The following is a 15716-nucleotide window of genomic DNA, read 5'->3' on the forward strand; positions in this document are numbered from 1 at the left end:
TTTTAGCAACGATAATTCGTGTCTCGATTTTAACGAGAAAGAAGTAGGTCCATCATGTATCTTCAGATAGAGAAAAATAAAAAGTTGTTTTATAAGATTTTTCAACCCCAAAAGTCAGTAACATTTTTGTTGTTAAACAAACCGAAAGTACACGTTGCTCTTAACATTGATTGGCTGAGGCATTCTAATATGGCTGCCTTTGTAAGCTATGATATCATAAAAATATTGCATTTTGTGTTAAATGTCAACTGTGAAGAATGAGAGAGTGTTACATCATATATGAAGTCAACAAGATTGAAAGAAAGGTAAAGTGCAGATTTAGATGTAATGTATACATTATTATTTTTAAAAATAAAGAGATGTATATACTGATCTATACTGAGACTGCATGAGTGTAAAATCATATAACAATACATGTACTTTAATAGATTGACAACTATCTCCTAGAGTTACTTTAAATGCTTTTTTGAGGTTATATGTACTTAAACACTCAGGGACATATTTCTGTACAGATCCCCCTAAAAAAATTAGTTTAATAAAATTTATATAAAGTTAAAATTGAGAATGGAAATGGGGAATGTGTCAAAGAGACAACAATCCGACCAAATAAAAAACAACAGCAGAAGGTCACCAACAGGTCTTCAATGTAGCGAGAAATCCCCGCACCCAGAGGCTTCCTTCAGCTGGCCCCTAAACAAATATATACTAGTCCAGTGATAATGAACGCCATACTAATTTCCAAATTGTACACAAGAAACTAAAATTAAAATAATACAAGACTAACAAAGGCCAGAGGCTCCTGACTTGGGACAGGCGCAAAAATTCGGCGGGGTTAAACATGTTTGTGAGATCTCAACCCTCCCCCTATACCTGTAACCAATGTAGAAAAGTAAACGCATAACAATACACACATTAAAATTCAGTTCAAGAGAAATCAGAGTCTGATTTTAAAAGATGTAACCAAAGAAAATAAACAAAATGACAATAATACATAAATAACAACTGACTACTAGAGATTAACTGACATGCCAGCTACAGACTCCAATTAAACTGACTGAAAGATTATGATTTCATCATATGAACATCAGGCACAATCCTTCCTGTTAGGGGTTTAGTATCATACCATCATAACATATATGAGAAGAACATAACCCGTGTCATTGTTTACATACAATGTTTTGATAATAACATTTGATAATAAATTCTTCTTATCAATTTATTTTTAAATCATTAATAACCAGGCATGCACTGGTAAGTAAACATTAGTACATTGATGGTTTTCTGTAACAAAAGAAGAAGATAATAATGATCGATACAAGTACATGTATAAAATAAAATTGAGAAAGGAAATGGGGAAAGTGTCAAAGCGACAACAACCCAACCATAGAGCTGACTACAGCCGAAGGCCACTAATGGGTCTTCAATGTAGTGAAAAACTCCTGCACCTGTAGGCGTCCTTACAAAGCGTTTGAAACTGATGCAGGATGTGACATCCATAATGCCATGATCTCTATAGAATGTATTGGCCACACCTTGAAAAGATGCAAAATCCAATTAGGACAACAGCAGCTTTGTATCCATAATGTTAATCTAAAAATTACTCTAAAAGTTTGTACAACATGTACACCAAATTAAGTTAAACCAATAAACTGTTTTATTTTTTAGTATAAACTTGATTCATGTGCTTCTGTAAATATTTACTTTATTTCTAAGTTATACATGTTATATTTTCTTTTGGCAGATCCATGTTTTAAATATATAAAGCACATTTTATACTAGTAATGTTAAATTTATATTTGTTATTTATTGTAAATTTATTATTGTAGTGAATCAGGACAGTTACAAATAACCATTAATTGGGGAGAGAAGAGAAGTGAATAGACAATATCAGAATGCCTTATCTAGGAGGACGATCTGGCGGGAGAGGACTTGGTGTTTTACTCCTCGGAGCACAGATGATGAACATTGGTGTAGATAACATTCCTCCCGTGACACTGGCAGCAGTTGTACTACAATCAGCCATCTTTTTACAATTTGGTGATCTGATGAAATGGTTCCCCAATGCAGGCAAAGTTTGTCTTAGTGTTTATCATGTTTTATATCGTAAAGAATGGCGAAGGTTGATATTAGCAGCATTGTACCATTCCAATGACATTCATTTATATTACAACATGGCATCATTCCTTTACAAAGGGAGAGTACTGGAGCGTAAATTTAAAAGTGTGTATTTTTTGTACTTACTTGCAGTATTTACAGTATTAACTAGTCTGACTTATCTTGGACTTAACATCGCTCTGGAGAGAGTACTTGATGATTCATCATATGATCTTGTATGTGCAGTAGGATTTTCAGGTAACTTTATCGTAAAATATTAAAATGATTCATAGCTATATGCCGTCAAAACTCAAATAAAAAATAATGAGCAGCTAAATTAAATTAATGCATTTGATTGTAAGAAGCTCAACACACCATCTTTGTAGGAATTTATTTCATTTAACCTTTTTACATTGGAATTTTTAAAAATGTATCCGACAAATGTAAGAAATAAACAATCCTATATTTCTTATCAGAAACAGACGTGAGAGTTTACTAAAATCTAATATATGTTTTATTCTTCAGTTCTAATTATGGCAAACCCTTACTGGTAAACTATTAGGATTAAACCAAAAAAAATCAAATTGATATTTTTACTCAATCTAACTTGCACAATTTGACATCCAGATTTCACATTTCTCAATAAAAAAAATCATATTATTAACTTCTAAAAAAATGTTTGATCCTTATAATTCTCAACAAAAACATTCGCATTTATCCTAGTTTCAGCTTTCTTGGAATCCCAGGATTCCTTTGATGTATCTCTTATCAATTATATTGAACTCAGCATCAAAGGGACCATTTAAGATCAGGATTTCAGCAACCAGACCCAACTAGAGTCAGGATAATTATATTCTAAATAAGGAGGGGAGGAAAATATTCTTGGTAAGAGATAGGGCTTGCAATTTCTTATATAAAGATGTTCTTTGTACATTTACTTATGATACTTATTCAAAGCCTTTTGTTATATTTTAGGTGTGATATTTGCATTGAAGGTGTTAGTGAGTCACTATAGTCCAGCAGGAACTCAGTACATCTTAGGTTTTATACCTGTACCAAGCAAGATAGCTTTCTGGGCAGAGCTTGTTATAATACAACTTATTACACCCCATGTTTCATTTACAGGTAAGATATTACACACCTTTCCACAAAAACATCACTAAAAAAAGAGCACATGGTTAAAATTTTAACAATCCCTTTTTCAAGTACTCTGAAAATTGGAAGCAATTATATTTGATTTTTCTGTAGATATATTGTTTGATTTCTAGTTTCTAGCTTACCTTTTTCAACTTGATAGTTTTGAGTTCTAGCTTGTAAGCATTTTTCTAATCTGCTGTGCTGCCATTCCAGTTTGTTTATAGTATGAAATATGATAACACTCTTTGTACAAGGAATATTTTATCAAAGTTTCCTTTTTATTCATGATTTAAGGGAATGATCATTTCTGCTGTAGTATACATTTTGTACATGTGCCATGAATCAATTGCAGAAAGCAATGCAGGTTTTGTTTATTTATAAACTCATGGAAGTTACCTCATTTCCAAATTGTACAGTAGTTGACCATGATACCATTTAAAGATTGATTCCTCTTTTTCATCTGCTGACATGTAAATATTAAGGTCACAAAGAAATATTTAATTATTCCTATAGATTGTCTCATCTGTGGTTAAAGTCACAGAATGTCAGACATGGGGACATGCTGTACACTATTTGTATTAAGCTTTTTATTTCATAGGGTGGAAGACCAGTAGTCTCTATACTTTGTTTTTAGATGACAATGTTTCTGTCAGTGTTATGTCAGTTGTTCTTAATTTTTGTGTTTCAAATTGCAAGGTCTAAATTTCCATCAGACATCATTTTATGGATCAGTATAAATCAAGGTTCAAGTTGCATGTTTAGGTCTATTTCTCAAATTCTATTAGCAGTACTAATATTATTTAGTCCTTGCTATGCCTGATGGCACATAGGGTAAGAGAGTATAAGCAGTAGGTTAACTTTATTTTTTGGGGTAGAATATTTGGAAGATGTACCGGTATATGTCAGTTTGGCAGTTTTCATCTAGCCTTGAAAGCATTTTTATACACCTGTTTACAGGACTTATTATGGTATAATCTTGTCTGTCCATCTGTCAGTCTGCCCCACTTCAGGTCAAAGTTTTTGGTCGTGGTAGTTTTTGATGAAATTGGAAGTCCTATCAAATTGAAACCTATTACACATGTTCCTTATTATAAGATCTGTCCAATTTTAATGCCAAATTGCAGTTTTTACACCAATTTCAGGGTCCACTGAACATAGAAAATGATAGTGTGATTGTGGCATTCATGTACTATGGACACATTCTTGTTTTTAGAAATCTAATGAGCAGGTACATGTACATTTGTATTGTGATATTAAATTTTCTGTTTTTTACCTTTCAGGTCATTTGGCTGGGATATTAGTAGGTTTACTATACATAAAAGGTCCACTAAAACCATTGATGGACAGTCTTATTGCTCCAGGTAGGTAAGGACATTTGGCTGGGATATTAGTAGGTTTACTATACATAAAAGGTCCACTAAAACCATTGATGGACAGTCTTATTGCTCCAGGTAGGTTAGGACATTTGGCTGGGATATTAGTAGGTTTACTATACATAAAAGGTCCACTAAAACCATTGATGGACAGTCTTATAGCTCCAGGTAGGTTAGGACATTTGGATAGGATATTAGTAGGTTTACTATACATAAAAGGTCCACTAAAACCATTGATGGACAGTCTTATAGCTCCAGGTAGGTTAGGCCATTTGGCTGGGATATTAGTAGGTTTACTATACATAAAAGGTCCACTAAAACCATTGATGGACAGTCTTATAGCTCCAGGTAGGTTAGGACATTTGGATAGGATATTAGTAGGTTTACTATACATAAAAGGTCCACTAAAACCATTGATGGACAGTCTTATAGCTCCAGGTAGGTTAGGACATTTGGCTGGGATATTAGTAGGTTTACTATACATAAAAGGTCCACTAAAACCATTGATGGACAGTCTTATTGCTCCAGGTAGGTTAGGCCATTTGGATAGGATATTAATAGGTTTACTATACATAAAAGGTCCACTAAAACCATTGATGGACAGTCTTATAGCTCCAGGTAGGTAAGAACATTTGGCTGGGATATTAGTAGGTTTACTATACATAAAAGGTCCACTAAAACCATTGATGGACAGTCTTATTGCTCCAGGTAGGTTAGGCCATTTGGCTGGGATATTAGTAGGTTTACTATACATAAAAGGTCCACTAAAACCATTGATGGACAGTCTTATTGCTCCAGGTAGGTTAGGCCATTTGGCTGGGATATTAGTAGGTTTACTATACATAAAAGGTCCACTAAAACCATTGATGGACAGTCTTATTGCTCCAGGTAGGTTAGGACATTTGGATAGGATATTAGTAGGTTTACTATACATAAAAGGTACACTAAAACCATTGATGGACAGTCTTATAGCTCCAGGTAGGTTAGGACATTTGGCTGGGATATTAGTAGGTTTACTATACATAAAAGGTCCACTAAAACCATTGATGGACAGTCTTATTGCTCCAGGTAGGTAAGAACATTTGGGTAGGATATTAGTAGGTTTACTATACATAAAAGGTCCACTAAAACCATTGATGGACAGTCTTATAGCTCCAGGTAGGTTAGGACATTTGGATAGGATATTAGTAGGTTTACTATACATAAAAGGTCCACTAAAACCATTGATGGACAGTCTTATTGCTCCAGGTAGGTTAGGCCATTTGGATAGGATATTAGTAGGTTTACTATACATAAAAGGTCCACTAAAACCATTGATGGACAGTCTTATTGCTCCAGGTAGGTTAGGCCATTTGGCTGGGATATTAGTAGGTTTACTATACATAAAAGGTCCACTAAAACCATTGATGGACAGTCTTATAGCTCCAGGTAGGTTAGGACATTTGGCTGGGATATTAGTAGGTTTACTATACATAAAAGGTCCACTAAAACCATTGATGGACAGTCTTATAGCTCCAGGTAGGTTAGGACATTTGGCTGGGATATTAGTAGGTTTACTATACATAAAAGGTCCACTAAAACCATTGATGGACAGTCTTATTGCTCCAGGTAGGTTAGGCCATTTGGCTGGGATATTAGTAGGTTTACTATACATAAAAGGTCCACTAAAACCATTGATGGACAGTCTTATTGCTCCAGGTAGGTTAGGCCATTTGGCTGGGATATTAGTAGGTTTACTATACATAAAAGGTCCACTAAAACCATTGATGGACAGTCTTATAGCTCCAGGTAGGTTAGGTCATTTGGCTGGGATATTAGTAGGTTTACTATACATAAAAGGTCCACTAAAACCATTGATGGACAGTCTTATTGCTCCAGGTAGGTTAGGCCATTTGGATAGGATATTTGGTCAGTTACCTGTACACAGTTCTATATCAACGGATAGTTATGATACGTTAGAATAAAGATTGTTTGATGACAATTTTTTGTCATGTTTAATATTTACAAGCTGTATAAAGTAGTAAGTTATAATATCTTGTATGTAAGCTTCAAGGTGCTATTTTAAAAGAATTTTATTTAGATTTCATCCATCATGAATTTTAGACATATCTTTCCTGTAATGAAAGAACCACATGTTATATTAGTGTCTGAAGTAAATGTAAATATCTATTAATACCTTTAAGAGATAATTATGTGACTTTTGTTAATGATGTAAGTAACAATCTGATAATAAATATAATCTTTTTATTTTTATTTAAGCTCCAGCCTACACATATCAGAGACAGTCAACAGGCTACAGAACAGGTTATGCAGGTATTTATTAAAGCCCCAGCCTACACATATCAGAGACAGTCAACAGGCTACAGAACAGGTTATACAGGTATTTATTAAAGCCCCAGCCTACACATATCAGAGACAGTCAACAGGCTACAGAACAGGTTATACAGGTATTTATTAAAGCTCCAGCCTACACATATCAGAGACAGTCAACAGGCTACAGAACAGGTTATACAGGTATTTATTAAAGCCCCAGTCTACACATATCAGAGACAGTCAACAGGCTACAGAACAGGTTATGCAGGTATTTATTAAAGCCCCAGTCTACACATATCAGAGACAGTCAACAGGCTACAGAACAGGTTATGCAGGTATTTATTAAAGCCCCAGCCTACACATATCAGAGACAGTCAACAGGCTACAGAACAGGTTATACAGGTATTTATTAAAGCCCCAGCCTACACATATCAGAGACAGTCAACAGGCTACAGAACAGGTTATGCAGGTATTTATTAAAGCCCCAGCCTACACATATCAGAGACAGTCTACAGGCTACAGAACAGGTTATGCAGGTATTTATTAAAGCTCCAGCCTACACATATCAGAGACAGTCAACAGGCTACAGAACAGTTTATGCAGGTATTTATTAAAGCCCCAGCCTACACATATCAGAGACAGTCAACAGGCTACAGAACAGGTTATGCATGTATTTATTAAAGCCCCAGCCTACACATATCAGAGACAGTCAACAGGCTACAGAACAGGTTATACAGGTATTTATTAAAGCTCCAGCCTACACATATCAGAGACAGTCAACAGGCTACAGAACAGGTTATGCAGGTATTTATTAAAGCCCCAGTCTACACATATCAGAGACAGTCAACAGGCTACAGAACAGGTTATGCAGGTATTTATTAAAGCCCCAGCCTACACATATCAGAGACAGTCAACAGGCTACAGAACAGGTTATGCAGGTATTTATTAAAGCCCCAGCCTACACATATCAGAGACAGTCAACAGGCTACAGAACAGGTTATACAGGTTTTTATTAAAGCCCCAGTCTACACATATCAGAGACAGTCAACATGCTACAGAACAGGTTATGCAGGTATTTATTAAAGCCCCAGCCTACACATATCAGAGACAGTCTACAGGCTACAGAACAGGTTATGCAGGTATTTATTAAAGCTCCAGCCTACACATATCAGAGACAGTCAACAGGCTACAGAACAGTTTATGCAGGTATTTATTAAAGCCCCAGCCTACACATATCAGAGACAGTCAACAGGCTACAGAACAGGTTATGCATGTATTTATTAAAGCCCCAGCCTACACATATCAGAGACAGTCAACAGGCTACAGAACAGGTTATACAGGTATTTATTAAAGCTCCAGCCTACACATATCAGAGACAGTCAACAGGCTACAGAACAGGTTATGCAGGTATTTATTAAAGCCCCAGCCTACACATATCAGAGACAGTCAACAGGCTACAGAACAGGTTATGCAGGTATTTATTAAAGCCCCAGTCTACACATATCAGAGACAGTCAACAGGCTACAGAACAGGTTATGCAGGTATTTATTAAAGCCCCAGCCTACACATATCAGAGACAGTCAACAGGCTACAGAACAGGTTATACAGGTATTTATTAAAGCCCCAGCCTACACATATCAGAGACAGTCAACAGGCTACAGAACAGGTTATACAGGTATTTATTAAAGCCCCAGTCTACACATATCAGAGACAGTCAACAGGCTACAGAACAGGTTATGCATGTATTTATTAAAGCTCCAGTCTACACATATCAGAGACAGTCTACAGGCTACAGAACAGGTTATACAGGTATTTATTAAAGCTCCAGCCTACACATATCAGAGACAGTCAGCAGGCTACAGAACAGGTTATACAGGTATTTATTAAAGCCCCAGCCTACACATATCAGAGACAGTCAACAGGCTACAGAACAGGTTATGCAGGTATTTATTAAAGCTCCAGCCTACACATATCAGAGACAGTCAACAGGCTACAGAACAGTTTATGCAGGTATTTATTAAAGCCCCAGCCTACACATATCAGAGACAGTCAACAGGCTACAGAACAGGTTATGCAGGTATTTATTAAAGCTCCAGCCTACACATATCAGAGACAGTCAACAGGCTACAGAACAGGTTATGCAGGTATTTATTAAAGCCCCAGCCTACACATATCAGAGACAGTCAACAGGCTACAGAACAGGTTATACAGGTATTTATTAAAGCCCCAGTCTACACATATCAGAGACAGTCAACAGGCTACAGAACAGGTTATGCAGGTATTTATTAAAGCTCCAGCCTACACATATCAGAGACAGTCAACAGGCTACAGAACAGGTTATGCAGGTATTTATTAAAGCCCCAGCCTACACATATCAGAGACAGTCAACAGGCTACAGAACAGGTTATACAGGTATTTATTAAAGCCCCAGCCTACACATATCAGAGACAGTCAACAGGCTACAGAACAGGTTATACAGGTATTTATTAAAGCCCCAGTCTACACATATCAGAGACAGTCAACAGGCTACAGAACAGGTTATACAGGTATTTATTAAAGCCCCAGCCTACACATATCAAAGACAGTCAACAGGCTACAGAACAGGTTATGCAGGTATTTATTAAAGCCCTAGTCTACACATATCAGAGACAGTCAACAGGCTACAGAACAGGTTATACAGGTATTTATTAAAGCCCCAGCCTACACATATCAGAGACAGTCAACAGGCTACAGAACAGGTTATACAGGTATTTATTAAAGCCCCAGCCTACACATATCAGAGACAGTCAACAGGCTACAGAACAGGTTATACAGGTATTTATTAAAGCCCCAGCCTACACATATCAGAGACAGTCTACAGGCTACAGAACAGGTTATACAGGTATTTATTAAAGCCCCAGCCTACACATATCAGAGACAGTCAACAGGCTACAGAACAGGTTATACAGGTATTTATTAAAGCCCCAGTCTACACATATCAGAGACAGTCAGCAGGCTACAGAACAGGTTATGCAGGTATTTATTAAAGCCCCAGCCTACACATATCAGAGACAGTCAACAGGCTACAGAACAGGTTATGCAGGTATTTATTAAAGCCCCAGTCTACACATATCAGAGACAGTCTACAGGCTACAGAACAGGTTATACAGGTATTTATTAAAGCTCCAGCCTACACATATCAGAGACAGTCAACAGGCTACAGAACAGGTTATACAGGTATTTATTAAAGCCCCAGCCTACACATATCAGAGACAGTCAACAGGCTACAGAACAGGTTATGCAGGTATTTATTAAAGCCCTAGTCTACACATATCAGAGACAGTCAACAGGCTACAGAACAGGTTATACAGGTATTTATTAAAGCTCCAGCCTACACATATCAGAGACAGTCAACAGGCTACAGAACAGGTTATACAGGTATTTATTAAAGCCCCAGTCTACACATATCAGAGACAGTCAACAGGCTACAGAACAGGTTATGCATGTATTTATTAAAGCCCCAGTCTACACATATCAGAGACAGTCAACAGGCTACAGAACAGGTCATACAGGTATTTATTAAAGCCCCAGCCTACACATATCAGAGACAGTCAACAGGCTACAGAACAGTTTATGCAGGTATTTATTAAAGCTCCAGCCTCAAATATCAGAGACAGTCAACAGGCTACAGAACAGGTTATGCAGGTATTTATTAAAGCCCCAGTCTACACATATCAGAGACAGTCAACAGGCTACAGAACAGTTTATGCAGGTATATATTAAAGCCCCAGTCTACACATATCAGAGACAGTCAACAGGCTACAGAACAGGTTATACAGGTATTTATTAAAGCGCCAGCCTACACATATCAGAGACAGTCTACAGGCTACAGAACAGGTTATGCAGGTATTTATTAAAGCCCCAGTCTACACATATCAGAGACAGTCTACAGGCTACAGAACAGTTTATGCAGGTATTTATTAAAGCCCCAGCCTACACATATCAGAGACAGTCAACAGGCTACAGAACAGGTTATACAGGTATTTATTAAAGCCCCAGCCTACACATATCAGAGACAGTCAGCAGGCTACAGAACAGGTTATGCAGGTATTTATTAAAGCCCCAGTCTACACATATCAGAGACAGTCAACAGGCTACAGAACAGGTTATGCAGGTATTTATTAAAGCCCCAGTCTACACATATCAGAGACAGTCTACAGGCTACAGAACAGTTTATGCAGGTATTTATTAAAGCTCCAGCCTACACATATCAGAGACAGTCAACAGGCTACAGAACAGGTTATACAGGTATTTATTAAAGCCCCAGCCTACACATATCAGAGACAGTCAGCAGGCTACAGAACAGGTTATGCAGGTATTTATTAAAGCTCCAGCCTACACATATCAGAGACAGTCAACAGGCTACAGAACAGGTTATGCAGGTATTTATTAAAGCCCCAGCCTACACATATCAGAGACAGTCTACAGGCTACAGAACAGGTTATACAGGTATTTATTAAAGCTCCAGCCTACACATATCAGAGACAGTCAACAGGCTACAGAACAGGTTATACAGGTATTTATTAAAGCCCCAGCCTACACATATCAGAGACAGTCAGCAGGCTACAGAACAGGTTATGCAGGTATTTATTAAAGCCCCAGTCTACACATATCAGAGACAGTCAACAGGCTACAGAACAGGTTATACAGGTATTTATTAAAGCCCCAGCCTACACATATCAGAGACAGTCAGCAGGCTACAGAACAGGTTATGCAGGTATTTATTAAAGCCCCAGTCTACACATATCAGAGACAGTCAACAGGCTACAGAACAGGTTATACAGGTATTTATTAAAGCCCCAGTCTACACATATCAGTGACAGTCAGCAGGCTACAGAACAGGTTATGCAGGTATTTATTAAAGCTCCAGCCTACACATATCAGAGACAGTCAACAGGCTACAGAACAGGTTATACAGGTATTTATTAAAGCTCCAGCCTACACATATCAGAGACAGTCAACAGGCTACAGAACAGGTTATACAGGTATTTATTAAAGCCCCAGCCTACACATATCAGAGACAGTCAACAGGCTACAGAACAGGTTATACAGGTATTTATTAAAGCTCCAGCCTACACATATCAGAGACAGTCAACAGGCTACAGAACAGGTTATACAGGTATTTATTAAAGCCCCAGCCTACACATATCAGAGACAGTCAGCAGGCTACAGAACAGGTTATGCAGGTATTTATTAAAGCCCCAGTCTACACATATCAGAGACAGTCAACAGGCTACAGAACAGGTTATACAGGTATTTATTTGGTCTGAATATCAGATAATTTCATATATCGGTAAGCATTACCAATGAACATCATAGTAGTGAAGTGAAAAGATTAATCCAATTAAGTACTGCCATATGTTTTTTCGATTGAAGAAAGTAAAATTTTAAAATGCAGGCAGATAAAAAGGTTAGAATAAGTAATCTTTTAAAGGTAAAACAATGTCATATATATATAGTAGAACCTGATTTGCAAATCTGTTCTAGAAGCAGGATTTTTCAGTAACTTGTACATGTGTAACCCTGGCACAGGTTGAAGGAAAAAATATGTCAAGGAGTCAACAAAAGTGCTACAGCCTACATGTAATGGCCAAATACAAAGTCAATATATCATTCTTAGTCTTAGATCAGTTGTACCCGACTGAATTGAAATCAGGTGGATCTGGTGTGAACAACAATAGATGTTGATTTTTCTGTTTGACCGGGTGAGCTGTACTGTTGTATGCTACAATAGAAACAATTTTTTTCCCTTTTGTTACGGTAATTGGTTTGATATTTCTTTGGCCCCTTCTTGCAATGCCTCCTGACTCATACACTGTACATTACTGTAGTGATACATTTTACTTTAGTGACTATGAACTGTTCCTCTGCCAAGTTAAGATCATTATGGCAGATATTTCAAGTCTCTTTTAAATTTATTGACTATTCACTAGTCTTCTGACATGAATTTTTATTGATTTCACTTTCTTGAACTTTTTTTGATTTCTAAGTATTACCATGATTTGTGTGTTTCAGAATCTAACAGAGGTTACACCACTCGTAGTACCAGTCAACAGGAACCCAGATCTAACAATTATACGGCAGGACTGAGTGAAGAGGAACAAGTTCAAAGAGCTAGGGAAGAGAGCTTAAGAGACGAAGAAAGCAGAAGTTAGTTTTATTATTATTTTATTGATATATAATGTATCCTATCTAATGGGATTTTCATCAGCATTATAACCATTGTAAAATACAACAAAATCATACTGATCATATTTAAACTTTTATATGTCTTTTAGGGTATTTGGATTGTTTTGTTGTGTTGGTGTTACATTAATGTTCTTGCCTCCTAAAAGTTGCTGATAATAGACAACTTTCGATGCATTTCCATCAAAAACTTTTGCTTTAGTGAACGTTACTCATGCGTTTAGGTGCGTTGTGACTTCCGTTTCAGTGTTGAGCGAGTGGTTGAAAAACTATAACACTATATTGTACGAATTATTCGGCAAATTAAATTCTCATAATTGACGATCTGCACCACTGTCATTAGGGAATTGTGATTAAGTACCTACTGAACAAAGTTTATATCTAGTTTATCCTGCACAATGACTATCACTAAGACGCTTGATGAACGTTTATAGGGCAGGGATTCAGGCGAGCCCCTCTATCTGGTAAATGACATCACAAAGGAGCATATAATTGACAAGTTTTTTCTGGTGATGGATGAACTCAAAAGTGGTCTATTGAGAGATATATTTCAAATTATTTTATTTTTTATTTTAAAACTTTAAGTGAGAAATTGACTGGTATTATACTTGAGTTTAGAGCGCTTAAAAATATTTACTTAGGCATGTTATGTATATAAAGCTGTGTTTATTTAACCAATGCTTTCAAAATAGACAAAAACATTTGTTTTTAAGGAGCACCTGTATATAGAATTTTAACTTTCCCAAAATTGTATATTTTACAATTCTCTATGGACTTCATGTACAACACAGTGGCAGAATAATCAGACAGTTGATTGTGGCCACTTAACTGGAAGAAAAAGAATGCATAATACATGTAAAATGATATAAATTGGTTAAAGTTTAAAAAAATCTTTGAAAAATGTTAAAAAATAGTTTAAATTCAAATTTATTGGTTTCTCACAAATTCTTAGCTGTTTATCTTTGATAAACACTTTTAATAAGTACAACCCTTTTCATTTAAAAGAAAAATAATCTATGTTATAAAATAAACTTTCTAGTGCAATAATTTATATACTGGATTATCTCCCCTAGACACATTCATTGTAGTTAATTTGTAGATAATTGTAATTTTACATTTTGACAAGGTGTTTTATTTTAAAATCAGATGATTTTTTTCAGACCTTTAAAAGTTTGATGGTTCAAAGATGATTTTCACCTATGAAGATTGTGAATCAATTAAGGCTGATGTTTGTATATCAAAAAATTTATATTTTACAGGGAACACCAACAAACTGTACCCTGACTTGGATGATTTACGACAAAGAAGACAGGATAGATTTCAGTGACATTTTAATAAAATTATTGTTTGTTATAAAACTGTGTCATAATAATATTTTCTTTGTCAAGAAGTAATAACATGTAGCTTCATTTGAGGTTGGTAGTCTGCCATCATTATCATGGTTAATAGTCAAAGTCACTAGCATTGACCTGGGGCAAATATATAAAACTGTAAGTGCAATGCATTTACAGAATTGCCACCATAAACTAGGATTTAATGGTAGTCTGCTCTAAAACTACTTAAATGATATTATGTACATTATGTTTTATTATACCCCCGCTTTAAAAAAGGGGGGGTATACTGTTTTACCTCTGTCTGTCCGTCCGTCAGTCGTACCGTCCATCAGTCCGTCTGTCCGTCAGTCAGTCCGTCCCATGAAACTTTCGTCACATTTTTCTCAGGAACTACAATACAAGGATTTCTGAAATTTGGTTTCAGGGTTTATCTAAGTCAGCTATACCGTGTGATGCGTTTTCAGATTGATCACTTGACAACTTCCTATTTACCGAACACTTGTATGATTTTACACATGATAGCCAAGTTGAAAATTTTCGTCACATTTTTCTCAGGAACTACAATACAAGGATTTCTGAAATTTGGTTTCAGGGTTTATCTAAGTCACCTATAACGTGTGATGCGTTTTCAGATTGATCACTCGACAACTTCCTGTTTACCGAACACTTGTATGATTTTACACATGATAGCCAAGTTGAAAATTTTCGTCACATTTTTCTCAGGAACTACAATACAAGGATTTCTGAAATTTGGTTTCAGGATTTATATAAGTCAGCTATACCGTGTGATGCGTTTTCAGATTCATCACTCGACAACCTTCCTGTTTACCGAACACTTGCATATTTTTACACTATTAATATTATCCACTTGCGGCGGGGGTATCTTCAGTGAGCAGTAGCTCGCAGTTTCACTTGTTATACATGTATTAGTATAAATTTTCCATTTTCTTGTTGGCTAAAATAATAGTACATTGTATTCAGCAAAGTCACAATGTTTATCAAAAAGTAAATAAGCTTACCAGTACTTGTGTACTGCATTTCATGGCGGATTGTAACACAACAATGCATCCATGCAATTATCCCATATCAACTGTAAAGCAATAACTTTGAAACACTTTTACCAGTATGAAATATAAAATATTAGCTGCCACAAAAGTGGAATCATAAATCAGATTTAATATATAACTCTAAATCATATTGAGATTTCCAGTCTTTAGATTATTGTCTCTGAGTAGCATGT

General features: G+C 36.2%; 1 protein-coding gene across 1 annotated transcript; it reads left to right on the forward strand.

Moving 5' to 3' along the window:
- The first annotated feature begins 154 nt into the window (after nucleotides 1-154).
- LOC134711089 (rhomboid-related protein 4-like) lies at nucleotides 155-14500 on the forward strand. The gene is made up of 9 exons (XM_063571523.1): nucleotides 155-305; nucleotides 1827-2352; nucleotides 3070-3219; nucleotides 4512-4592; nucleotides 5004-5132; nucleotides 5724-6482; nucleotides 9209-9262; nucleotides 12972-13106; nucleotides 14402-14500. The coding sequence occupies exons 2-9, from the start codon at nucleotides 1893-1895 to the stop codon at nucleotides 14467-14469; spliced, it is 1836 nt and encodes a 611-aa protein (XP_063427593.1). The 5' UTR covers nucleotides 155-305; nucleotides 1827-1892; the 3' UTR covers nucleotides 14470-14500.
- The last annotated feature ends 1216 nt before the right edge of the window (nucleotides 14501-15716 follow it).

This window comes from Mytilus trossulus, chromosome 3 (genome assembly GCF_036588685.1).
Source record: "Mytilus trossulus isolate FHL-02 chromosome 3, PNRI_Mtr1.1.1.hap1, whole genome shotgun sequence".
In the NCBI taxonomy this organism is placed as follows: domain Eukaryota; kingdom Metazoa; phylum Mollusca; class Bivalvia; order Mytilida; family Mytilidae; genus Mytilus; species Mytilus trossulus.